The 26,401-nt window shown below is 35.5% G+C and overlaps 3 protein-coding genes across 5 annotated transcripts; 2 read left to right on the top strand and 1 right to left on the bottom strand.

The window, feature by feature from the left end:
• Positions 1-3,018: 3,018 nt before the first annotated feature.
• Positions 3,019-16,389, top strand: LOC117907475 (mitogen-activated protein kinase kinase kinase 1-like). Of its 2 annotated transcripts, XM_034821023.1 has the most exons (9): positions 3,020-4,429; positions 5,237-5,321; positions 5,501-5,563; positions 5,799-5,956; positions 6,787-6,859; positions 6,954-7,013; positions 13,854-13,964; positions 14,755-15,001; positions 15,935-16,385. In XM_034821023.1, the coding sequence occupies exons 1-8, from the start codon at positions 3,489-3,491 to the stop codon at positions 14,965-14,967; spliced, it is 1,704 nt and encodes a 567-aa protein (XP_034676914.1). In that variant the 5' UTR covers positions 3,020-3,488; the 3' UTR covers positions 14,968-15,001; positions 15,935-16,385. The 2 variants fall into 2 exon arrangements, with proteins under 2 accessions (XP_034676915.1, XP_034676914.1); XM_034821024.1 differs by lacking the exon at positions 5,501-5,563 and having other exon boundaries at positions 3,019-4,429; positions 15,935-16,389.
• A 607-nt stretch (positions 16,390-16,996) lies between these two features.
• On the top strand, positions 16,997-23,344 carry LOC117907476. Of its 2 annotated transcripts, XR_004650004.1 has the most exons (3): positions 16,997-17,121; positions 21,298-22,621; positions 23,007-23,344. XR_004650004.1 is itself a non-coding variant. In XM_034821025.1 (2 exons), exon 2 carries the CDS (start codon positions 21,311-21,313, stop codon positions 22,280-22,282), a length of 972 nt encoding a protein of 323 aa, XP_034676916.1. In that variant the 5' UTR covers positions 16,997-17,121; positions 21,298-21,310; the 3' UTR covers positions 22,283-23,305. The 2 variants fall into 2 exon arrangements, 1 of the variants encoding a protein (XP_034676916.1); XM_034821025.1 differs by having other exon boundaries at positions 21,298-23,305.
• Positions 23,345-23,705: 361 nt separating this feature from the next.
• On the bottom strand, positions 23,706-24,566 carry LOC117907135. The gene is made up of 3 exons (XM_034820529.1): positions 24,324-24,566; positions 24,093-24,242; positions 23,706-23,998 (listed from the first exon to the last, which is right to left on the bottom strand). Exons 1-3 carry the CDS (start codon positions 24,564-24,566, stop codon positions 23,933-23,935), a joined length of 459 nt encoding a protein of 152 aa, XP_034676420.1. The 3' UTR covers positions 23,706-23,932.
• Between the last annotated feature and the right edge of the window lie 1,835 nt (positions 24,567-26,401).

The following is a 26,401-nucleotide window of genomic DNA, read 5'->3' as shown; positions in this document are numbered from 1 at the left end:
ATGTTTGCTATATATTTGTTCATTTGTTTAAATCACTTTTTAGTTGTTTCTTAAACCTTACTTAGTTGAGTTTTGTTTATTTTTTATATATTTTAAGTTTATCCGGTTGAAACATGATATTGGGTTTATTTTGGTTTATGATATTTGTTTTCTCTTATTTTGGGTTATCAGTGGGATATCGGTTTTCCCTTCATTTTAATGATTTTTAAAGATGTTTTTTTTTATCGATTTTGAAATGGCAAATCGAGAGCCACATGTGTTAGTTGTTTGGCTAAAATTATTTTATTATAAAATGCTCTTCAAAGCATTTTTTGTTTTCTTTAGCTCACTCTTCAAAATTGATTGTAAAATTTTGTGCTTAAGTGATTTTTTTTTTTATTGAATTTCAAACTAATTTTGATGGCTAATCTCATGGCCCAAAGTCATGTCTCAAGTCATACTCATTTTGATGGCCAATCTCATGGCCCAAAGTCAAGCCTCAAGTCATAGATTTAGTCTTACAATTTTTGCTCGATAATATAACTAATTGCTTTCAATCTTGTGATTTTTTCAAGGATTTTCCAATTTGACTTTGTGAATCAAATTTTCAACCATTGTGATTAGCTTTCCATCGTCATTATAGACTTTAAATCATGAATAGTTTTATGGTTCTTAATGTTTGCCGTATTTCTTGGCATATAAAGCTTGAGTCCACATGAGACATGCCTTCCCATGGTTATTTTTATGTCCATTTTTAGTCAAAAATTTAAAATCTAAGTGTAATTAGGCATTCTGTACCTCTCATGAACTTGATTTCATATTTATATGAGGGTTAAGGAGTGAGACCTTATAGTTGATTTATAGCCAACATCACTTATTTTCTAAATATTTGATTTTGAGTATTTTTTTATTTTTATTTTTTAATTATGGAGACATAAACTATCATTGCAAACTTGTAATTAATTAGATTTTTCCTAACCCTTATGAACCTCTTGCCATGCTCATTGGAGGATTGGAATATTTAGATAATCCAACAATTTTCCTTTCTTATATTTTCCTCCTCATTTTATCTCAATTAAACATTATTGTGTTTGGTTTCTCAGAAAATATGAGGGAAAATGTCAAGGAAATAAAATAAAGAGAAAAAATATTTTTAAAAAAGTGAACGAAAATAAAAAAACAGGTTTAAATATAATAAATTATTTTTATATGTTTGTTTAAACTCATTTTACTTTGTTTTTTCTATTATAATAATATTAAAATATAAAAATTTTAAATTAATTTTAATCATATTTGATTTTCTTTTATATTTTCAATGAAATCAAATATAAAAAAACTATTTATTTTTTATTTTTTTTCTTCATAGTATTTCCTCATAACCAAACATACTCCAAAACCAAACATAGTATTAACCTTCATCTCAATAATACTAATTCCCAATAATTAAAAAATTGTCAATTTTTAGAAACAAAAACCATTTGCTAAGCTAAAAATTAGTGCCAAAATTCAATGATTTTTTCACAAATTTTTTTAAAATTTTAATATTAAAAAATAATATCAATTTCACATGAGAAATGTGTTTGGGGTTGAGTTTGGTCATAAACCAATTGATTTGGGGCAATATCATACCAGCAAAGAAATTTATCCCTAACCTAATATTTCCAATACTACCAGTCTACCAAACAAAAACCAGCTTAACGACACACGTGTCATGTCAATGATTGTTTTTTTTTAATAAAATCGTTGTCTTTTTTATCTAAAAAGACAACTCAATTTTCGATTTATTTTATTTAAAAATTTTCACCTAAAAATATAGCCGACAGACAGTTTTATTTTCCTTACGTAAAATTTAATTAGTCTTTCTTGCATAAAATAAGAGAAAATTTATGTAAGGGAGAAAAAAATAAGTGTCATATATATATATATATATATATATATATATATATATATATATATTTATTTATTTATTTCTAATAGTTGAAAGTAGGACTCAAATTTGTAGAAAATGTAAAATATTTTGTAAAAAAATATAGATTTAATTTATGTGTTTAAAAGCTATTTTAATTTTTTTAAAATTATATCTTTATATTTTTTAAACATTTGTTTTAAAACCATCAACTTTTTAATATAATTTTTTAAAGTTGTTGTATTTCATATAAAAATAATTTTTTTGAATGAAGTTTTAAAAAAAAATATACTAAATAAAATACTAAGAATTGGATTTTGTTATAGAAATTAGGAAATAAAATTAAATATGATTTGAATTAATTAAAAATTTATATATTTTTTAATTTATTTAATAAAATTAAAATAAGTAAAAGAAATTTAAAATAATATATAAAAACAATTTATTAATTTTAAATATATATTTTTATTCTATAAAGTTATTACCAAAATTCAATATTTTTTCCCTCAATAAATTTATAATTTTAAATAGTTAGGGCTTTAACTGCAATTCGGGGTGAACATGTAAGAAGGAGGGTACGTGCGTTTAATAAATGTCATTTCCGTTCATTACTTTTAATACTATTATATAATAAATATACAATTTATAAATTACAATGGGTATATTATTAGATTTAAATGTGAAAGATAAAATAAATAAAAAATTATTTTAAATGATAAAAACTAAGTTAAAATAAATAACTTATTTATATAAAACAATTTAACTCACTTAAATATTTTGTATGAAAGTTAAATAATTTAAAAATATATAATTTTTTTATTAATTATAAGTATAATTATTTTCTATATAAAATGAAATATGACATAGCATATCTTTCTTCCCTTATTACTTTTTAAAAATAGATAAGGGGAATGCTATTTTGATGAGGATAAATCCTTTCTGTGAATGTCGCTTTGAATATTAAAGATTATCTTAAAAAGGAAAAAGGAAAAAAAAAAAAAAACAAAAACAGAGGGCCAACATTCAAGCGCGTGCACAGTCAATTCGGACACATATTTCTATTGTTTGTTTGCTTGGTGGTTTTTTTAGTAATAAAGAAAAAAAAAGCATCCAATCGGGGGAATCGCCTTTTCTGTGTCATTTCTCCACATGGCACCGCGTTTTCCATGTTTCACCATTGGCGACGGCCTTTACCAGTCTTCGCCATAGTCTCTCACTCTCTCTCCTTTCAACCATTTCGACTCTACTTGGTCAGATATTTTCTTCCGCACCAAAGTCCTCTCCCTCCGAGCACATCTTGCTCGAATTTTCTTGGCTACTGATTGTTCCATCTTCAAGTCGCAGAGAGATAATCCTCTTGTTATTTGATTTTTTATTTTCTTTTTAATTTCTATTTTATTAGGATTCCTTTTGGAAGGTTAGAATCTTAGAGAAACGGGAGCACATGGTACTTGGATTTCTGTGATTAAATTCACGTGAATACAGTTAAGAGGGAGAAAACAGGGAGGGAGAGCTTCTTGTATCTTTTTTTTTCCAATATTTTTTTGCGGGGTTTCAGTCTCTACAAAAACCCTAGTTTGGACGTTAATGGGTCGAGAATGAAATGCATCACCTGCCTCGACTCTTCGATTATAGCAAGAGATCCAAAGGGATGTTTCCAAAGCAGAAGCCACGGAAGCCCAAGCTCGAGCGTCGCAATGCCTTGAGGCACATCGACTACGACGCCTCCGCTTCGTCGTCGTCGTCGTCGTTCGATGACTCCTTGGCTCTCCATACTCAATCGTTGGATCTGTCGGACCGAAGCAGCTTCCGAATTCATGGAACAGAAGGGGAAGTTGACGAGATTTGCCGGAGTTTAGGGCTTTCGGGACCGGACGAATTATCGATTCCGGAGGCGGCGTGGGAGGCGTGGAAGGTTCGATCGAATTCGGATGTTTTGCCGAGGACGAGATTTAACAGATTGCATAGTTCCAAGAGAAAGGAATCGGAAGTGAAGGTGGATGATGGGGTGGTAGATGATTTGGCAGATGGGTTTGAGGATAGTGTTAGCTGTAGTGATGCAATCGGGAGACGGAGAGAGACTTCCGAGCTGAGTAGTTCTAGGATTGTTGGTGGTGTTGGCGGCTGTGGCGGAGGAATTAAGGGTGTTAGGCCTCCTTTTCTTTCACCGCCGCCTTTAATGTCGCTTCCTGTGATTAGTGACGGGTGTTCCACTTGGGATATTTTGAAATCTTTTGGGCCGGATGCTGATGGGGGTTCTTCTGTTGTGGTAGAAGGAGGGTCTAGTTCCGAGGACGACGAATTTGATGCGGCACTTGTTAAGGGAGAGGACGTGAATGGGTTGAGGAACGACGAGATTGCTCTTCTATCCGAGTCATATTCATTTACCACTACGTCCAATGATGATGACTCCTCAAGCACTACCACGGAGCTCATGTCAAACATCTCGCCAAATGGCAGCTTGAGACCCAGTTTCACAAATTGGATGAAGGGTGCGTTGCTGGGAAGTGGATCCTTTGGAACGGTGTATGAAGGGATGTCCGAGTAAGTGTTGTTCATATTATCACCTTCATTATTAATCTCACAAAAGCTTAAAGCCCAACAAATTTTGACGTTATATCTTTGCTTCAAATATTTAAGATAAATATCAAGAATTGGTAGCAAAACATCAAGCACAGAAACATGCCCAGTTAGTATATTTTGCTTGTGTTCTATTGCATGCCACATCAAGGGCCTTGGAAGCATGCGTCTCATGACATAAATCTTGGGTCTTACTAAAGCTTTGAAACACCACTTCTCTAGAGCCTGCAAGCCTTATTCAAACCATTCGGGACTGGCTTTATGGATCCATCATCTATGGCCTATACAGGATTAAGATATGACCTATTCTTAGTCTATTGTTGACCCTCTATGAATTGTGCCGGACTCCTGGGAGGTCTGTTCATGCAGGGACCACCTGGTGTGTTGGGAAACCTGCCTTTTAGGTTACACAGTAAAAACTTATGCAACCTTGGAGTGATCCTCGATAGTTCCCCTTAGCCAAGAGAACTTCTAGGCAGAGGGTTGGAGATCTAGTTTGGTTTGAGAAACTGGATTCATCTGGAGCTTATTTGGTCACACAGAAGAGCAAATGTGATATACAAACTTAATAGTTAATTTTTACGGATATTGAACTTCAAAATGACAGTGATATAATAACTGTCCTTGATATTGCATTAGGACTATAAATTTTATAGTAGTCATCTGATGTGTTTTTCCTCCACTCTTTATTTTTATTTTTATTTTTAATTATTATATTATTATTGTTGCTATTATTATTTGTTTGTTTATTTGTTTTTCTTTTTCCTGCAGGGATGGAATTTTTTTTGCTGTAAAGGAAGTTTCATTGCTTGATCAAGGAAGCCAGGGCAAGCAAAGTCTTTACCAACTTGAGCAGGTGAGGTTCTTTAATTGGTCCTGGTGTAATTTTCTTATTATATTTATCTATTCTCTACCATTTATTTTTTATTTTTTATTGAATGAATGATATGGGATTAGGAAGCTGTCTTCTCTTGATAATTATTTCTTGTTGAGGCTCTCTTTCTTGCTCTTCATCCTCATTTATTTATTTTCCAGGAAATTGATCTTTTAAGTCAATTTCAACATGAGAACATAGTTCAATATCATGGCACAGCTAAGGTACTATTTTCTGTCTTTCTGTCGCTTTTGGTGTCTGCTTTCTCATATATATAATAGACATATTTTGTTATTGGGTATACAGGATTATGCTGTACCAAGGTTTTCTATCTTTTGTAAAATTTCCTATTATTTACTATATATATTTCATTTTTGGTGCTGATCTTTGTTTTCTCTTGCAACTAATGAGTTTTATGCATTGCTTTTAAATTTTAGTGTCTTCTCTATGTTCCTGCAGGATGAATCAAAGCTCTATATCTTTCTTGAACTTGTAACTAAAGGATCACTTGCAAGTCTCTATCACAGATATAATCTTGGAGATTCCCAAGCCTCAGCATACACAAGACAAATTCTGCATGGTTTGAATTATCTTCATGAGCGAAATGTGATTCACAGGTGAGAGTACTGAACCTAATATGTTATTATTGGCGCTGTATGTTTGCTCTCAGGGTCATTTTTTTTTTCTTTTTGTTGTTTAGGCTCCACTTTCTTAATTATTTTGGTGCTTGGATTATGTGTTTCTTACTAGTACCTTTGCTTTAGCATTAATCATCACTACAAAAATGATTCATAATGTGTTTCTGAAATCATGCTAGTATATGATTCATTTTCTTAATGCTTTGTTTCCTTGCAATGAGGACTGCTTAAAATGTTCCCAATCGGATTAATTTATGTAAGTTGCTTGTCAGCCTTAGTCTATTTTTTTTTTTTTTTTTCTGTTCTTGTTTCATGGTACCAAATCCAATAAGAGCAACATACCAGTTTATGAAGTAGGTACTAGAAACAGCATGAGACCGAAATAGGAAATGTGGTGTTAAAACAATGGGGCATGCAACATACGTTTACTAGTTTGAAATCAATAGTTTTTTGCTAACAAAAGAGGAGGGCAGGAAGAGGAAAGTTGATAGATGCCTAAAAGTAGCATTCTTGAATAGAAATGTTCAACTAGTAAGATCATTTGATCCAGATCATGACTTTTGTATTGAAGATAACTTAGAGCATAAAAAGGTGAAGTGTATGTATGATAATCTATGTCCTGTATTTTCTTTGATGGCTAAATAAATTGACCAAAGTTTTAATAGCTTATTTACCTTGTTTTGAACCAAAGTTTAGGATTGTTTTAAATTACCTCAATTTAAAATGAGGAAGTACTTGGCCATACATTCTATGCAATATAATTGTAGTTTAGCTTCTCAAATCTCATATTTTTCCTTCTTGTTTTCTAGGGACATCAAATGTGCAAACATATTGGTGGGTGCCAATGGGTCTGTGAAACTTTCAGATTTTGGGTTGGCAAAGGTTATTTTTTTAAGTAAAAAAATTATGATTTTTCTAGTAGTTTCTGAAATATTCTTAATGTCATTTTTTAATATTTCTTCATATTCTTTTGCAGGCAACCCAATTGAATGATGCTAAATCTTGCAAGGGAACTCCATTTTGGATGGCCCCCGAGGTTTGCTTTCCTTTCTCATCCCTTTTCTTGGGTGAAAAAGCATTATACTAAATGGTTCCAATTGTGTGAATGAATTAATTTAGTGGAGTCATCACAATGTGAGAGAATATTGTCTTGATATTAGCTTATGCAAGTAGGTTATCAAAAAAATAAAAATAAAAATTGCTTATGCAAGTACATTGTAATGATGCTTACTGATGTGTGCCAATCTAGTGATGGTTGGAGAGCAAAGAGGACTTATGGGGTGTTTGGAGTAGGGGTGTGGAAGGAAATTTTGAAGGAAACTGAATGGTGTTGGGATAACATGGAGTTCATAGCTGGGAAGGGAAGCAAAATCAATTTTTGGACTGATGTTTGGTGTAATGGTACAAGGCTGTCCCAAAATTTCCCTCACCTATTCGCTATGGCTTCCCATAGGAATGCTACGGTGAAGGAGATGTGGGATCAGAATTTTGGTCAAGGGGGTTGGAATCTAAGATTTTTGAGGGGCTTTAACGATTGGGAGATGGATATGATAGGCGACTTGCTCCATGCTCTGAGGGATTACAAGCCTTCTATGGAGGAAGATTCAGTCTGTTGGAAGGGAGGAAAGAATGGAAAGTTTAGGGTCAAAGAAGCGTATAGATTGGTGGCTAGATCCAATGATATTGTTTTTCTGTCAAGATGCATTTGGGTGGATTCAGTTCCAACCAAGGTGGCATTCTATGCTTGGGAGGCTACATGGGGGAGGGTGCTCACTCTTGATAGACTCCAGAAAAGAGGATGACAGCTTCCTAATTGTTGCTTTCTGTGTGGTTGTGAAGATGAAACTATAAATCATATACTTATTCACTGTATAGTGGTCAGAGTTCTGTGGGATATTGTCCTTGGGTTATCAGGTGTGCAGTGGGTCTTTCCAGAAACTGTAAAGGAGGTCTTAACTAGCTGGAAGGGCCCTTTTGTGGGAAAGAAAAGGAAAAAGATATGGAAATCCATACCGTTGTGTATTTTTTGGACGGTTTGGAAGGAAAGAAATAGACTAGCTTTTAGGGAGGGAGTGTTAGATATTCAAAAGCTTAAGAATTCTTTTGTTTGTAGTTTGTGGAGTTGGGCTATATTGTATATTCAAAAGCTTAAAAATGTTGTGGTATACTTGTTAATAAACTCCTGTATTGATCAGCTTTGTATGACTTGGTGGCTTGGGCACTTATGATTAGAAACTAGCACTATGATTTCTAGTTGAAGGAACTTGGTTTGAAAGTTGGCAATAAGCTTTTTAATATTTTATATAAAAATATAAAATTTTAATATAAAATGTAATTGATGAGAGAAATTATAAATATAGGTTTCAATAATTTTAATAATTTAAATAAACAAGTAAGAAAAAATAGTTAAACAAAATTTTAAAAGATTTTTAAAAAGGACTTTCAAAAAAATAATATTTGTATGAAATCTTATTTAAAAAAAATGAATGATTTAATTGTAATAAAAATGTTCCAATGATTTTTTTTCTTCTGGAGATAGTGGAACTGGATGAGAAAGAACAAGAAGGGAATTTTTCTCTTGAATCGGCAGTAAGGTCTTTAAGAAAGGGGGATTTGGAAGAGGTGTTGTTAAAGGAAGAGATGTTCTGGAGGCAAATGACAAGAGTCAAATGGATAAAAAAAAGTGGATTGTAATTCTAATTTTTTTCATAGAGTGGCTAATGGCAGGAAGAATAGGAGTTTCTTTAAATCTTTGGTGTTAGAAGATGCGGTAACCTTAGATAACATTGAAAGCATTTCAAAGTAGATTAAGCACCATTTTGGGAAGTTATTTTTCAAACCTTCAAGTGGGTCTTGGAGGTTAGAAGGTTTGGATTGGTCTTCTATTTCTAGAGAGAGTGTCAAGTGGTTGGATCGACTTTTTTCAGAGGAAGAGATTCTCAATGCTATGATGCTTTTAATGAGGATCAAGAGGTGAGGGAGGGGATTGTGAACACCTTCCAGAATTTTCTATCAGAAGAGCCGGGGTGGAGAGCGGATATTGAGGGGCTGCATCTCAATCAACTAAACCCTCGGGAATCTGAAGACTTGGAGAGGCCTTTTGCTAAGGAGGAGATTCACTGTGCACTGATGGAAATGAGGGGAGATAAAGCACCAGACCCGGATGGATTTACAATGGCTTTTTGGCAAGATAGTTGGGATTTGGTGAAGGAGGAAGTGGGGGATCTGTTTAAGGAATTCTTTGAGCATGGGTCCTTTTCCAAATGCCTCAACACTACCTTCCTGGTCCTTATCCCCAAGAAGGGAGGAGCTGAAGACTTGGGGGATTTTAGGCCCATTAGCTTGCTTGGGGGGTTGTACAAACTATTGGCCAAAGTCCTTGCGAATAGGCTAAAAAAGGTGCTTGATAGAGTCGTCTCAGTAGATCAAAATGCGTTTGTGAGTGGGAGACAGATTTTAGATGCGTCCCTAGTGGCTAATGAGGTGATTGATTATTGGCTCAAAAGGAAAGAGAAAGGGTTGATATGCAAGTTGGACATTGAAAAAGCCTATGATAGCATCAATTGGAAGTTTTTGATGAAAGTGCTTCGGAAGATGGGTTTTAGGGTGAGGTTGTGGCAGCCTTTCTTCTTGGGCTTTTGTGTATACTCCCTGTATACATGCGGCTTTTCAGCCTTCTTTAATATATTCTGATGTTTATCTATCAAAAAAAAAAATGCTATGATGCTTTTAAATAAGAAAAAGACCCTTGGTCTAGATGGCTTCACAATTGGTTTTTATTAGTAGCGTTCTTAGAGTGTTTCACAATAACGAGATAATTAATCAAAGCATGAATGCTACCTTCTTCGCCTTAATGCCAAAAAAGAGTCAAACAAGTAGGATCTCATATTATAGATCCATCGGTTTGGTTACTAGTTTGTACAAAATCATAGCTAAGGTTTTTTTAGGGCGTTTGTGTAAAGTCCTCCAAGACACCATCTATTTGACTCAAGGTGCTTTTGTTGAAGGGAGATGAATTTTGGATGCTGTCGTGATTGCTAATGAGGTGGTGGATGAGAAGAAGAGCTCTTGAAAGGAAGGGGTAGTTTTCACAATTAGTTTCAAAAAGACCTATAATCTTGTTGATTGAGATTTTTTGGACCACGTACTTGGAAGAAAAGGGTTTAGTTTAAGATGAAGGTCTTGGACGAGGGGATGTTTATCTTCGACAACTTTCGCAATCTTAGTGAATGGTAATGCTAGGGGGTGGGTTAAGACTTTCAAAGGTCTAAGACAAGGAGATCTCATTTTCTTTTTTCTTTTCACTATTGTGGTTGATGTTTTAAGCAGATTGGTTGTGAGAGTGGAGGAGAGAGTTCAAAGGATTCAAGGTGGGTAGAAATGCGACTAGGGTGTCTCATTTACAATTCGCAGACGATACCATCGTCTTTTCTAAAGCATCCTTAGAAGAGTTCCTTTCGCTGAAGCTAATTTTGTTGGTTTTTGAGCATTTTTTAGGGCTAAGGATTAACCTAAATAAGAACACTTTTTCTAGAATCAACATTACCCAAGATCAAACAGCTAGGTTGACTTCTTTGCTTGATTATGCAGTTTCTGATTGACTTTTATCGTATTTGGGCCTCCCGTTAGGGGGGAACCCAAAATCGACTTCCTTTTGGGACCTCGTGCTGAATAGTCTCTAGGAGGATGGGTGGTTGGAAAAAAGCCTTCTTATCCTTTGGCGGTAGAATCACCCTAATTCAGTTTTCTTTGTCGCATATTCCGAGTTACTTTTTTTTGTCTTTTCAAGATCCCAGTTTCAATAGCTTCGAGGATTGAGAAATTACAAAGAGATTTTCTTTGGTCAGGTTGTGGGAAAGGTAAAAAAGATCATTTGGTTATTTAGGACTTAGTTTGTAGGCCAAAGGAAGTTGTTGGATTAGGGTTGGAGAAAATTTCTTTGAGAAATCAAGCTTTATTAGGGAAGTGGCTTTGGAGGTACCCTAAGGAAAGTACTACCCCTTGCATAAGGTTATCTTGAGTATCTATGAGACACATCCTAATGGTTGGGATGCTAATAATAGAGTTAGATGGTCGTATCGTTGCTCCTGGAAGGCCATTGCACATTTGTTCTAAGTTTTTTCTACACACACTTGTTTTGTGACGGATGATGGGTCTAGAATTCGTTCCTTTGTGCTTACAATTTCCAAGTCTTTTTAGAGTCACCACTACTAAAAATTGGCCTATCTCAACTATCCTTGGTAATAACACTTCATTGTCTTGGGATCTCACATTTTGTCGCAATCTAACATATACGAAGATTGCGGATCTTGAAAGATTAATGTCCTTATTGTTCAATTTCCATTTGTCTCCTTCTATTCTAGATATGAGATCTTGGGTACCGTCTTCTTCAGGAGTTTTCTAAGTAAAATTGTTTTTTTCAACCTTATCATTTTCTCCAGATTCAGTTCCTTTCTACCTAGCTAATTTTTTTGTGGAAATCAAAAGTTCTATCTAAGGTCAAGGCCTTTGCATGGTTAGTGACACTTAAGAAGGTAAATACCTATCACATGTTACAATTGAGAAGACCTTTGAAGGTCCTTAGTCCTGATTGGTGCATCTTATGGAGGATGAGTAGTGAGATAATTGATCATTTTTTCTTGCATTGTTCGATTACTTTGAGATTGTGGCATAAGGTTTTTTCACAAGTTGGGATGAAGTGGGTTCAATCAGGCAGTATTTGTGATATGATGGTGATCTCTTTCAAGTGTTTTGGGAATTCAATTAGAGGTAGGGCTCTTTGGAGGATAGCACGTCTCTCTTTGTTGTGGATTGTGTGGAGAGAAAGGAGCGCTCAGATTTTCGAGAACACTTGGAGGACGTCGAATTTGTTGTGGGATTTGCTTTATTTTTTTTGTATCTTTTTGGGCTTACTGTACATACATTTTTAAACCCTACCCTTTAGTGTTATTCAGCTTAGTTGGCTTTCAATTTGTACACATTAGGGTTGGGTTATAGGTGTTGGTGTTGTTATACTTGTATAGGTCTTTTGTCCTTATTGAATAGCCTTCCTTGTTTTGTGGAGGTATACTTAGTTTTGATCAAGTTTGTACTTCATGAGGAGAACCTCTCATCCTTCTTATGTTTTTATTATCTATTACTACTTTTGTTTGTTTCTAATAAAAAAAAAAAATCACTGGTATGAATTTATTGAGACTTTTAATATAACAAACTTTTTAGGTAAGAATTAATTTTTCTTAGAATATATTTCCTAGTATTTATCATATTTTATCAAGACTTATGAAGGATTTATTTTAAAGTGATTTTTGTAAAAGTGCTTTAGTGATTTTGTTAGTAACTGTTCTATTAAAAACATTTTTATTTTTTTTGATTAGAAACAAAAGATGTATTAATTATGATAAAAGGTATATGAGAAAGATGAGTGGTCCTCATCATAGTATACAAGAAATTGATTAAAAGTATGATTAAATTCCTCAACTATACGAGGAGAACTATAAAAAGGTTTAGTCCACTTAAGGATATACCTAGATGCCATTTCTTGAATTCCGAACTAAGCACTTCTCATTTTTGTCCAACCCTTTTCATTTACAAATAAAATGTTAAATCGGCTGAATAACATTGAGTAGAATGCCTTTAAAGGCTTTGGTACAAGAGGCCCAAAAGAAGGAACATAAGTGAAGTAAATCTCACAACATCTTTATCATCTTTTATTTTTCCTCAAAGATCCTAGCATTTTTCTCTTACCACACAATCCAAGGCAATGTGAGACAAGGGGTTTGACATAGGGTCTTGCTTTGATGGAACTCCTCAAACCCTTACATGAAATGGTCATTAAGTTGCAAATAATCTTAGGCGGAACCAATCTATCCTGGTTATAGAGTGAATAGCTTGCGCTGTAGCCCCAAAGTTATCAGGCAATGTAAAAGGAGATAGTTGATTGATTTACCACTCCTCATGCATAAAAGCACTTGAATATACATTTAAAAAGTATTTTAAAATTGCTTTTATAGTGGAATACACAACAAAAAGTGATTTTTGGAAGAAACATTCATCAAGTGGCTTGTCCAAAAATCTCTTCAAGTGATTCAGTAGATTTTTAAAACTTGGTCAATGCCTAATTTTTTTAAGGATGGTGCTTGTAATGCTCCTAGGATTGTATCCAAGTGGACACCTAATAGCTAATATTTATATTTAATTATTTAAAAAGATAAAAACACTTTAGCTAATCTTCAATTATCTTAAAAAATAGGTAGAAATCTCTTATAAACAAATATCTTATCAAAATTATTTTTTTTTGTAAAGATTATCTTTTATAGAATATTAAAAGAACATAATATAGTTTTTAATTATGTTAGTTGTTTGTAATTTTTATCTAATCATGTTCTTAATTTGATAAGTTTATTTATTGTTTATTTATTTTTATAATATTTATTGATATTATGCTATTTGAGTTCAATAATAAGATGTCTTTTTAAATATGCAAATATGTTCATTCTTATTTAATTTGCAAAAAAATTATTCCACCCCCACCCACCCACCAACCCCACACCTAAATTTATGACTCTGCTCCCGCTTGTAATTTATACTAGGCTGACGCCCTCCCTCACATGCAGCTCATACCCTGCATGTGGAGAGATATAGGGCTCTCTATGAACTAGTTTCTATGTCATGAAAATTCTAATTTGGTACTTGAATGTATCTGTTACTGTATCTTCTTTATCATATTTAAAGATTTTTTACAATTAGATATTTCCATGTCTTGAAAGACCTTGAACTTGCCAGGTTTCTCTGTCATATTTTTCAAATTTGGTTAGGGAATCATTACGTGTCTAATATTTTCCAAGAAGAGTTCTAAATATCAAGCTGGCAATTGCAGGTTGTCAATGGGAAGGGCCAAGGGTACGGGCTTGCAGCTGATATTTGGAGCCTCGGGTGCACCGTGTTAGAAATGCTAACCCGTGAGGTTCCATACTCTCATTTGGAATCTGTAAGTAATCCAATCCTTAAAATTCTTATTATTTGTCCTCTTATTGTGAATTTTATCATTTTCATTTTCATCATCATCATCTCCACATTCTCATTTGGAATGTATATAATTCTTAAAATTTCTTCTTATTTGTCCTCATGGTGTTAAGGTTGTCATTCTCATCTTCATCTTTGATTTTTCATTTGCATTGTCATCATAATTCAGTATGTGATCTTTTTTGGATTTGACAAACATGAGAACTTCTGCTATTTCTTTAGATGTACTTTTGCATTGGTTGGTTCATAGGTAGTGCCATAAGGTTGCCATCTATTGCAGAATTCATATATACATATATGGTTATATTACATGGTGCACTACTTTTAGTTGCAGATTGGATGTGATTTCCGGGCATTAGCTAGCTGGTATTTTTGATATGGTGCTACTGTTTTATTTTATTAAAAAACATGATGCTGCTTGATTGATTTCTGTAGGTCCATATGTGGTCCAAGTTGTATCGGTTATTGCTTATACGGTTGGGGCTACTTAGAATGTTTACACTATTTTGGGAATATGATCAGTCACATTTTGTGATTCATGTAGATCCTGCTTTTCTTAAACCAACACTTCTGAAATCTCATGATACGATTATTTTATTTGATTAACAATTATCCCAGGCCACCTTATACAAAGACAAATCATTAGCCATGCCATGAACTTCTATGAAATGAGTTTGAATCTGAACAGACCACTAATTTGTTGAATCTTATTCTTGTGAAAAATAAAATAAAAATTTCTCTTTATGGTATGACAGATGCAGGCTTTGTTTAGGATTGGAAAGGGTGAGCCACCACCTGTTCCTGACTCTCTCTCCCCAGATGCACGGGATTTTATCCTTAAATGCCTTCAAGTTATTCCAGATGATCGTCCCACAGCAGCTCAGCTCTTAAACCATCAATTTGTGAAGAGGCCACCACCCACTTCTTCAGGCTCAGCATCGCCTCTCTATCATGGAAGACGGTCTTAAAGTTTTCTTCGGTTTGAACAGTAAATATAATGAGGTAAAAGTAGCTTTCACTTTTTGGTATTTGCATTGTCCAAGGTCCCCAATGACTTGTTTAGTGCTTTCTTTACTCATCACTGCTGATGAAATGAAAAATGAAAGAGTAGCCTTTTGCTGCATCTGCTCCTTCATATATCATTCCTACTCTCAGATCATGGAGTGGATGCATCAAAAGAGCATTAACTACTGAAAAGGAAATGCAGAAAGCACGTGATCCTGCCATTTGAAACACAGATAAAATCTACAGCTTCTCTGTAGAAGAAACAATGTCAAGCGTGTTTTCTTGCCAAATAAAGTATGGACAACCTTAGGGCCATGTTTGGTTGCTGGAAAGTACTAAGGAAAAAAAAAAGAATTGTAAGGAAATTGATATTCTCATGTTTGGTTTTATCACGGAATATATGAAAGAAAATCAAATATATTTAAAATTAATTAGAAACTTATGTATTTTTAAATTATTTAATTTTATATAAAAGAGTTCAATTAATTGAAATGAGTATGAAGTGGAACATAAAAATCATTTATTAAATTTAAGTCTATTTTATTTTTTCTTTTCTTTTATTTTTCCTCTATTTTTTTTTTCACATTTTTCCTCAAATTTTGCGAGAACCAAACATATACATGAGACAAAATATTTGTATATAGTGGAATTATGGAATGGCACGGGTGTCCCAGTCGGTGTGTGCCACATGCAAACTAACCTATAACCATTGAAAATGTGCTGGTTTTCTATCACATTATGGGGTGAAGATTGTTTTCTTTCTTTCTTTGTTCATTTTAATTTTGGTGGTAGGGTGTAGTTAAATATAGGTAAGATGATGTTTAGTTGGTGCAATTATCTTATCCTGTGGCCATCATTCTCTTCATGTTTCCTCTGTGTCTTGCATGAATGTTTACTCTAATACAAATTTTGCCCTACTCTTGAAAACAGCTCCATCCATAAATATGGAGAAACCTTTCATGTGGATCATTGGGTTTTGCCGTCATTGATATTTGCTTCCACGGTACACACTCAAAGGCAGCAGGATCTTTGAACTAGAATGATCCTGAAGCGTTTCAAGGATTTGATATTTACTCATAACTGGGGGAGTGAACAAGCATTCTTTGATGACGGTGCCCCTCTCCAAAATTCTCCACACTAGAGAGCAAACTGCATTCGAATTGCCAGTCATGGGAAATTTATTGTTTGGCAGCAACAGTTTGGTGTCTAATATTGAGAGACTGTTTTCCTTCACATTGTATTTGTATATATATTTATTTATAGATGTAATATTCTTTTTGTTTTTTGAAAGAAGAGTCTTATATTAGGTGTTTGTATATACCTACATATTTGACCCTAAAAAAAAATAATTCTGAGTTAATAATATTTAGATGTTGGTTAACGAATGATATATGTTACGTTACTTCCTGAAGTCTAGTAGAGGAATAAGTCAATCTCATGAGAGGGATTGGTTGAAAATGGAGGTAGGAATTCGTATGCAGTGGGCATGAACACAAAGCCTTAAGTATTGTTAGGGACAAAATCGACTGGTCCGGTCGACCATGTTATAAAGTCGGACAACCAGAGAAGCGGCAATCAAATTAATCAGGCAAGTGCAAGTACCAAATTATCCTCGTGATTCGGTGGCTCTGCCTGGAGCCATTGGGGATCACGTAGTTACGTGAGAAAGGATCTTAAGAACTTTATGACTCAGCTTTATTTTATACCAATTAATTTTTTCCACATCAAATTTGGTGAGGTCGCCGAATTGGACTCTTATGAATTATGACAACACATGCTCGTCACTTGCTCCTATGGGGAGCTGTATCCGATTAATTCAAGGTCTAAATGATGTGAGGTCAATAGTCAATACATGACTCCGGAAAACTTAAAAACCAAATAGGAGAGCAGTGGATGAATTTTTGGTATACATTTGTAATAAATAAGAAGTGAGAGACAGAGAGTGGCGTAAAAATGAGCCTACTCTGTAAAGGGCACCCACCAAATCTATGCCCATAAATAGGGGTGGAACCCCACACCCCTAACCCACCACCCTTACGCAACCATCGTTCATCCTTCCTTTCTCTCTCCCTCTCTTCTTTCTTCCTCTTCGCTCCCAGCCCTACCGGATTCACCTGGTACGTCTTCCTTTCAATTTTTTGTTTGTTTGTTTGTCAATTTCCCTCTCCCTTTCCTCTTTCATTATGCTTTATTCGTTTTTTTAGGGATTTATCCTGCAATGGTCTTTGCTTTTTTTTTTTTTTTTTTTTTTTGTTGCAATTTTTTTGTGGTAAAGTTTGGATCTTTGTTTATCCCTGATTTCGTTTTAATACAAGTATAATTACGAATGTGGATTCTCTAGATTTTAAATTTCAAACCCTAGCCATCTTTGCGTTTCCCGAGAAAAACAACCAGAGAGGTGAACTGGCGCACTTGACTGGTGGGTACGGTTTTTGGAGTGCGTAACAGTGGAGCATCCTGGATTCATCCACACTTCGTCTTCCCGAATTTTCGTTGCAGCGCAAGACAGTGAGGAGTTTAAATTTCCCATCATTACAATGATACTGGAGATCGACCCTTCATCTTGTCCTGTCATTGGTCAATCATCTCTTTCTTTTTTTCTAGAATGCCTGTGGACTATAATTGTGCATCTTTGTGTTTAGAATTGTCCTCTTTTTGGAGGTCTTTGTGGAGCTTTTGTAGTCACTGTATTCTAGGGTTGGAACCAAAACTGCTTTCATGGCATTTCTTTGCTATTTTCTTTTTCGCACTTGCCAGATTTTTTTTAAAACATTTTATTACTTTATCTTTGTTCTGGGGACATGCTTAATTTTTGTTAGGCCTGTTTCACGGACATTGAGAAGTTCAGACCAGCAGTATGGTTTATTTTTTTTGGTGTGGGGGGGTTGATTTTTATATTTTCAACTACAATGTTTACAACTACAGAGAAACTTGATGAAGCTTCATTTCATTTGGAAACTTATTGAGAAACTGTACAACTCTTATCTTTTGAGGTGAATGAGGAAGAACATGGAACATAAAGAAATGCGTGTTCAGCAGATCAAATGATGTGTTATGTGATTCGACCCTGTGGAATGTGGATAGGGTTATGTTGGTTGCTTAATTATTTAGAAAGCCATAAATGCAAGAGGATTGGTGACCTGTATATTTAGAGTGCAACTATCTATCATTTACTATTAAATTGTTATTTGTGATGTTCCATTCAAATTGCCAAAATTAATTAAGAATAAGAAATATTTTTGCGGATTGCTAATTTATGTTAAAGAACAGAATACTGCATTTTAGATCTTTCTGGATGTGTTCTTAGTTTTCTGATTTGCTAAATTTATATCTATCGAACAGAGTTGTGCTACTTTTCAGATAAAGTGGTATGGGTTGCAAATTGCGATGGTGTGTTGTTACTGTTTGTATTTTTTTACGATAGGCTCAAGAGCTTGTCAGAGCCTAGCTTCTTGCTTTAGTACAAGCTTCTTAGGAATTCTCATTGCTTGCATCTTGGAATTGTATTCTTGTTGTCAACTAGCCCCCAAGCACAAGGACTTTAAATTTATAGTACCTGTAAAGTATCTCGGTGGTCAAACCCAAGGGAAGTTTTTTATATTTTTTATATTGAATTTGGAAGGTATGAGAGTTGAAAAATCAAGAAAGTAAATAAATAAAAAATGGCTAAGGTTCGGGTTTGCTTTAGGCATTTTTTCCTTATGACCCTATCTTAGATAGATACCACACCATAGAGCTTTCACTCTCTCTGCCCATTTCTCCTTCAAAACACTAAAATCTAATTTGAGGTAAGCTTCATGTTGACATAGTTTGTGACCCATGTCTATGACCGTCGCCACTAGAAGAGTTCTCACCTCCTTAGTTAATCCTATGACATGAGATTGATCAAGTCTTGTGAGGGCCCTACATCATGGTTATCACTCCACCAACTACCATCTGCTCAAGACATTTTCAAGAAGCGGCAGCCGTGGTGACAACAATGAAGGTGTTGATCCTTGCCCCAACTTGCCTTAACTAAGATTTGATGAATTGAATAGGAACCTAAGCTCACCCTTAACCTTAAATAAAAAAAAATCACACTCTTATGATACCAAGACAAAGGGATAGAACTGAAAATTAAACATTGAAATTGAAAACATAGATGAAAATGTAAGATTACAGCAACACTTAGAGGAAATAAAGTTCTTCCCCTTTATTTCTCACATTCTCCTACTCTTACATTGTTCTACTCTATGCTTTTCTTTTCTCTACTTCCTTCATAGCTGACTATTTATAGAAGGTGGAGTGATATTGATGAACTGTCAACTTGGAGGCAAATGGAATGTCTCTTCCTTGAACAACTTGCAATATGAGGTGACTTCCTAAGATTGTTAGGTGTCATGCTTGTCATGGTAGCCTGGGGCTTTGATGACAACTTTGAATCGTCTCCGGAGGCATTGACAATGGTCCTAGGAAGCTTTGCTTGAAGAGGAATAAGAGATGAAGGGTGAGAATGGGAAGAAGTGAGTAAGATTTGGTGATTTTAAGTTTAAGTCTCCACTAAGGAGAAGAAATGAAGAGTAAGAAATGAAGAAAGAGGGATTTGGGAAGGTTTCAAGGCTGCTTGGGCTTGAAAAAGCATGGAAAAAGTTTAAAATGCAAAGAAGGGTCGTCTTGGTTGCTAGACTCTTCGCCTTGTGAGCTCCGTGTTTGCTAGGCTAGCTTAGCAGGCTAACCTTTTTCACACACACACACACACATATTTGGTGGTTTTTGAAGGGGAATCAGTACGGCATTGAGTCATCTTCCTTCTAAGGTTATTAACCCTTCCAAAGTGCTCCCTTTAAGTCGCTTTTTGCCATGTATATCCTTGCAAAATTCATACAAAATGATCAAGGCATCTTATATTGAGTGCTATTGTGCAGGAAATACCATGAGTTTCCATAATTTAACTATGATAACAATGAGCAATGTTGCACTAATCACTCATGCATTTGGATACTCCTTGGAATGAGTATATTTGTGTGCATGCATAAATGATTTGTAGAATCATGAAAAGTTGTTTTCTAAATTTTAAGTAACAGAACCAGAAACAGTGATGATGTTTATATCAATTGAAAGTGTAATAACTTATTTACATGATAGTTCTTTTATTTTCCTTTTTTTTTGGGTGCATATTTTGTAAGAAATTACAAAAGTACATGGGAAACGCTTGTTTTTTGACTAGTGTGTAGGAATAATAATTTTTATAGGCAGTGCCATCCTAGATATTATTTGCTTTAGTCTTCTAAAATTGTTTAGTCTCTTGTAATTGCATTTAGTCCATTTAATTAATAAGGTTAGCAGGATGGATTTTATGTTGTCATAAAAGGGCAGTATCAAAGTTTTCCATCCCTTTGTGTTCATGTTTGATCTTGCACTGATGTCACCCAAGGCATGGGTGGGTATAGTGTTTGCCATTTAGGAATGTGATATAATGGAGGCATGAATGTCTAGATTGCTTAATTAATTTGGACAAGACAATCTAGTTTCAACTTTAAAATGCATGATTGCATTTCATTTTAATTGAAAGATGGGGATTGGTAAAACACTAGAGTTAGACTGCAAAACTCTCTATTTCTTCAGTACTGATTTTGTTATTTATGATGTTCCTTACAAATTGTGAAAAGAAATTAAGAGCAAGAGATATTATTTTTTTGATTGGAAAGAGCAAGAGATATTATTCTGAGTTACTAATTAAATTTATAGGACAAAAGTTCTCAGATTTTGCATTATAGGATGTGAGTTCCCATCACATGCTGTTGTTGGTTATATTCGACATGAAAATACTGCTGATTATTGTCTTAGCCCTAAATATTAGAGCACACAGCTGAATTGTAAAGTTTCCAATTTTTTGTTTTTCCATTACCCGTGGCATAAAGAAAAAGTGCCTTTATGTATATGCATGAGGACATGTGTGCTTCACCCACTAAGAAATATCAAGGTAGAAGAGGCAAAAATATGTTAGGACGCTTCCAGTGAAGTAGGAATGCTTTTCTCTATTATTTGTTGTACTGCTCTTGGGTATCTTAGACAGTGAATTTGTTGGATGCATTTGGTGCGCATACCCAAACTTGCAGTGAGATGTGGTTTGGCAAGCCATATGTTTATTCTAACATGGCTCTTTCACAGATTTTGAAGTTTCTAACATGGGTACCTGTTGATCAAATTTAGCAATTATGTTACAGTCTATGTTCCACCTTATATATTATGAAAAAAGACAAGTGCTTAGAACTATCTGATCCATCTATATATATCGTCTGGATGACTTTCAGGTTTGACTTGAAAATGGCAAGGGTTAACAAAGTGAGACGAAAGGCTAATTCCCGACTTCACAGGGCAACCCCATTCCCATTAGCATCTCGCCCTCTCAAGGTTCTGAAAGATGTCCATCTGAAGAAGAAACACTCTAAAGCATTGGTAAAAAAAGACTGGGAAGATGCAACCTGCTCAGTTTGTATGGAGTTCCCTCACAATGCTGTACTACTCCTTTGCTCCTCCTATGAGAAAGGTTGCCGCCCTTATATGTGTGCTACTAGTTGTCGTTACTCCAACTGTCTTGATCAGTACAAGAAAGCCTATACTAAAGTTACTTCAACCCAAAGTTCACCACAATCGCAAGGTTCAACTGAGAATTTAAGTCTTGGTTCTCATTCAGGTCTTCCTAATGAAAAGATGGAAGTGTCAGAGCTTCTGTGTCCACTCTGCCGAGGACAGGTGAAAGGTTGGACAGTGGTGGAACCAGCACGTAAGTATCTCAATGCCAAGAAGAGAACATGCATGCAGGATAACTGCTCATATGTTGGAACATACAAACAACTCAGGAAGCATGTTAGAGCAGAGCACCCACTGGCACGACCTCGTGAAGTGGACCCTTCACTCGAAGAGAAATGGAAGAGGCTTGAAGGTGAAAGAGAACGGAATGATGTGCTCAGTACAATTAGATCATCAATGCCAGGTGCATTGATTCTGGGGGATTATGTGATAGAGGGTAACTATCATGGGTTTTATAGAGATTATGCTGAGTATGATGCAGAAGCATATTTTGATGATGCTCTTTTCTCTTTGGATTCTTTTGGTAGAGGGCGGAGGGGAGGTATCCACTTGGGTAGCAGATTTAACAGAACATATGATTTATTGGATGAGGAAGACCATGAGATGCGTCGCCATGTGGCTGCACCTGGACGTGGTCTCCACAGGTTGCTGTATGGGAGGTCAAGAAGGCGACAAAGGCACAGAGAAGCTAATGGAGAACGTTAATATATGTGCTGTGTGCTGAACAAGGGGAAGAAAAGGGGAGGGGGCTGGGTGGTGTTGTGGTTGTGGTGGTGGGGTTTTGATTTGCTTCTGGCAGTTGGTTACGGTAGTTAGCTTTTTGTTTTGGGTTGGATTTGGTTTTAGTAGGGTTTGGGTTTGGGTGATGAAGGACTGGCCTCCTGCTCTTCTACAATTAATTTTTTTTTACTTTTTCTGTGATTTCATCGCATGGGCACCATATAGTAATGGTACACAAGGACATAGCCATCATTTCATTGGACAATTATAGTAGAGGAATGGCAGAATCGGTAGCAGCAGATTATCAAGTTGTGTGGCACCCAGGTAAGTATTCTCTTAGGGATAGTAAAATACCATTTTAGAGGGGCCTTGCCTCTGTTTAGGGGTGGTGAACCAAGCTATTTTAATGGTTGGTTCCCACTAGGATCTGACTCTGATTTGATTATGCAGAGTGGTCATTTGAACAGGATAGACTGTGGAAAAAGAAAAAAAAAAAAATCCTTTTTTTCTCTTTCTTTGGGCTTTTAGGTTTAAGTTTCCCTTTCCCCTCTTGTTCCATGGGTGGCCCTTGTTTCCCTAACAGTTTAATCCATGTACAGTTTGAAGGGTGGTTTGTGAAAAGAATTTTATTTACTAGTGATTGTAAAGTTGTGGGTGACTAACGGCTGAAAAAAGTGTGCCTCTAAAACTAGGCTTTGATTATTTCCAGGTGCATTGACTCAAGCTAGTTTGCTTCTCCCCTGAATTACTGAATCTGGTTCCCCTTAGTGTACACAGGTTTGTCTACGCTTCAGACCGGTGGAGTACCAAGTTTACCCTTGATTTTATTTTTCCAGCGGAAATGTTTGTATATCCGGGCGCCAGACCCTAATAATGGTTATATTTCTTGAAGCCAGCTTTTGTTTGAGGATTGTGATGTTATGTAGATTTCATGGTGCCAACATTTTCCGTCAAATTTCCTCCAACTACCGGGTGGAAGTGGAACAAATGACTGATTTGAATGTGGCTCGTGTGAGGTAATCAATATTGCATGCCATGGTTGATTAATAGATAGCCGTGAAAATATGAAAATAGTCCATGCTAAAGTAGATAGCAACAGAAGAAGATAGTTGGGATGCAAAAAAGGTTTGGTTCAGTCCATTTTTGGACGAAAATTTAACTGCATTGACATGATCGGTCTTGATGAAAAACTGGTTCTAACTGTTTATGGTCGATTTGATTCGGTTTAGATGATTATTGGGTCTAAGTTTATTAGGTCTTTAAATCCAATTAATTTGTAAAATTATCATAAGTTTAAATGTCAAAATGTATTTAATATTTTAACTAAAATAAATTTATTTGACAATAATGAATAATAAAGTAAAAAATTCCTCTGACATCATAAATTTGCCTGTCAAGGTCGGTTTTAACAATTTTTTCGTACTGAATTCATTTGATTACTTTCTGATTTCCTGCTCTCTCGTCTTGGCCAGTAAAATTGTTAGATTCCAAAGGATTTTGGATCTGCCAGGACAAATCAAACCCAACAGGTGGATCATACCAAAAGACCTTGTAAGGTGCAACAACAACCCACAATAAGAGGATCAGAGCTTTGGATTCCCCATCTTAATTCCAACTGAATTTGCGGCCTAAACATCACAATGTTGATGATACGTTTTCCCCCTTTCCATAACATCCTCTTACCATCCTCAATAATCTCCTCTGCAAACCCAAAAATTCAGAAAAATCAGTCCGAATCCATCACCAGAGAAAAGAAGAACAAATGAAATTTAATGTGAAATGTGAGATTTATTACGCAAAAGATGGAATCCCTCCAGGTTGTGCTCTTTCTTTTGTTGAGATTGATAGTTTCCGTTACTATACGCTCGTAACCCCTTTCCCTTTTCATGAAAATGCGACGAAAGGATCCCCGGAGCTTTGCTGAAGAAGGCGTCCATCCCCACTTCTGGGTTAAGCCGTTACCTCATATTAGTTTTAATAAAACCATTCATTTCTACTATTGTGCATGGAAAATGGAAGAACTCACCTTGGGCTTCCGCTTGGACCTTGTTTTGGTTCTGGGCCGTTCCAACTCGTTGGACTCAGCACGCCTTAGCCGCTGAGCATGGGCCAGGAGCTGTGCCCGTCGATCGTTACCATATTTTGTTGAAGCTTTAGGCTTTCCGGCATGGATGGGACGATTGTAACGTGAAGGGATTGCGGATGATTCAACGTAAACGGTGATTACAACTCCATTCTCCTCATTCCTTTTCTTATTACCCCTGGCCATCAAACACGGATCTTGTCTTCTCAACAACAAGAGGATTGGACAGAATGGAGAAGAATAAGGGAATTTTCCCTTTAATTGGTTGGCAGGCCCATTTCAAGATCCTTAAATGAAGCTCAGGCCCAATCCAAAATGAGATTTTCGAAGCCCAGTCTCCTTTAGAATAATCATCCAAGGACCAACTATCTTCCTTCAAAAAAGTTGACAGAATGACATATTGAATAAAAAAAAAAAACAAAATGATGAACAATCAGAAGGCTATTGCGTTGGATTGAAGAAAGCGAAATTGAAATGCCAATTAAGAGTAACTTTGACAATTGCAGTGCTAGTCACCTCCCTGCACCCTTTACAGGACATCACACCCAAAAGTCAATAAAATGACAATTTTTTTCCTGTTTACAGTCATTAGTTTGCTATTTGCTTCTTCCTTATTAATAACATTCACCTTCTAACCTTGGGTTTGTAACAAAAAAAAACGAAAGAAGAAAGAAGAGACTTCCATAATCCTCTTTTCTTGTATTGTTCATGATGATTCAGTACTATAACACATCTTTAGATTTACATGACCGTGTGCCTCATTCATTCATTCATTCATTCCCTATGGCCTTGGGTTCAATTTAGTTCTTATGATTACTTCTTTACAAAATAAATGTTTTTTTTCCCCATAGAAGCACGCTGTTCCAGTTTCTGATACAAAGAACCTTTCGACTTGTTTCATGATCCAAAGTATGGTGTTTTCAAAAAGGTATTTATGCCACTAATTAATTTAGTGCTGGGACACCACCCAAAAACTTAGTACACTGTTCCAAGGTTGTTTTTCTTTGAAACCTTGGACTCTTTGAGCTTGCTTTACTGGCTGCTTTTTGACATTTTCATACGCACGTTTTTATAATCTTACATTTTTGGCCACTGCATATAGTAGAATCTTTCTTTGCTTTGTTTCTTTTTTTCCCTTTTATCTCTAAGTTTAGATGTGATAATACTGGTTTCATTTTAGTATGATTTAATCTGTTTCCTCATATATACATATATATATATATATATATATAGAGAGAGAGAGAGAGAGAGAGAGAGAGCCATATACAGTAGATCCTCACAGGATATATGGCATTACAGCAAAGCTGTTGAAAGCATGGAGGAGGAGAGTGACAGGGGGGAGGAGTGGTGAACATTTTTTTTCTCTGTCTCTCTCTGTATATAGAGAGAAATGGGCAAAAATTCTGGTGCCACAGGAGGGAGCAAATGAATCTGTGTAGAGGAGCGTGTCCATAGGTATCAACAAGCACCTTATCCTCTTGTGTTGCAACTTACAAGTTGGAAACCACAGGCTCAAAACAAACAAAAGAGGACGATCTGGGCCAAATAAATCCTACTATCTATGGGATATTATCTTAAAGACTCCCTTTTTCATAATAAGATCATCTTTTTTGACTGAAATCACCCACATCGCAGTCACACAATGTGAGGGTGTGGAGCATTCGTACTAGGTCCAGTTGTCCCTATTTTAATTAGATAGAAAAGGCCCGTGTAGTTGCCCTCAACCTACGGACGCAATTCAGCTTTGACAAAACTTTTTGTCTGGGCATATGCACATATGAAAATATGAGAGACAAAGAGAGAGGCGTGTGGATGGTGGTAACAAAAAAATGGAGAAATAAAAAAGGGGTCACAATTTCCAACTGGGGGCGGCTAGTAGAAGAGGGTGGGGGTAAGGAGGCATTGGCCTTTTGGTGAAGGATGAGTCACCTTGGTTTCTGGTGGGGAATACCCTAACCAATACTTCTCTTTCTATCTCTCTCTCTCTCTCCTTTGCATGGTTCAGAAACCACGTCCCATGT

The sequence above is a fragment of the Vitis riparia genome, chromosome 18 (genome assembly GCF_004353265.1).
Source record: "Vitis riparia cultivar Riparia Gloire de Montpellier isolate 1030 chromosome 18, EGFV_Vit.rip_1.0, whole genome shotgun sequence".
In the NCBI taxonomy this organism is placed as follows: Eukaryota; Viridiplantae; Streptophyta; class Magnoliopsida; order Vitales; family Vitaceae; genus Vitis; species Vitis riparia.
Note: the sequence above shows the minus strand (reverse complement) of the source record. Positions and strands in the feature narration are given on the sequence as shown.

Bases quoted from the DNA above. Each gene is read 5' to 3' on its own strand.
- LOC117907475 (XM_034821023.1), top strand. From the start codon at position 3,489: ATGCATCACCTGCCTCGACTCTTCGATTATAGCAAGAGATCCAAAGGG. The intron at 5,564-5,798 runs GTACTATTTTCT...ATGTTCCTGCAG, and splicing joins AATATCATGGCACAGCTAAG to GATGAATCAAAGCTCTATAT. The intron at 5,957-6,786 runs GTGAGAGTACTG...CTTGTTTTCTAG, and splicing joins GAGCGAAATGTGATTCACAG to GGACATCAAATGTGCAAACA.
- LOC117907476 (XM_034821025.1), top strand. From the start codon at position 21,311: ATGGCAAGGGTTAACAAAGTGAGACGAAAGGCTAATTCCCGACTTCAC.
- LOC117907135 (XM_034820529.1), bottom strand. From the start codon at position 24,566: ATGGCCAGGGGTAATAAGAAAAGGAATGAGGAGAATGGAGTTGTAATC. The intron at 24,243-24,323 runs GTGAGTTCTTCC...GGCTTAACCCAG, and splicing joins GGTCCAAGCGGAAGCCCAAG to AAGTGGGGATGGACGCCTTC. The intron at 23,999-24,092 runs GTAATAAATCTC...TTGGGTTTGCAG, and splicing joins GGAGGGATTCCATCTTTTGC to AGGAGATTATTGAGGATGGT.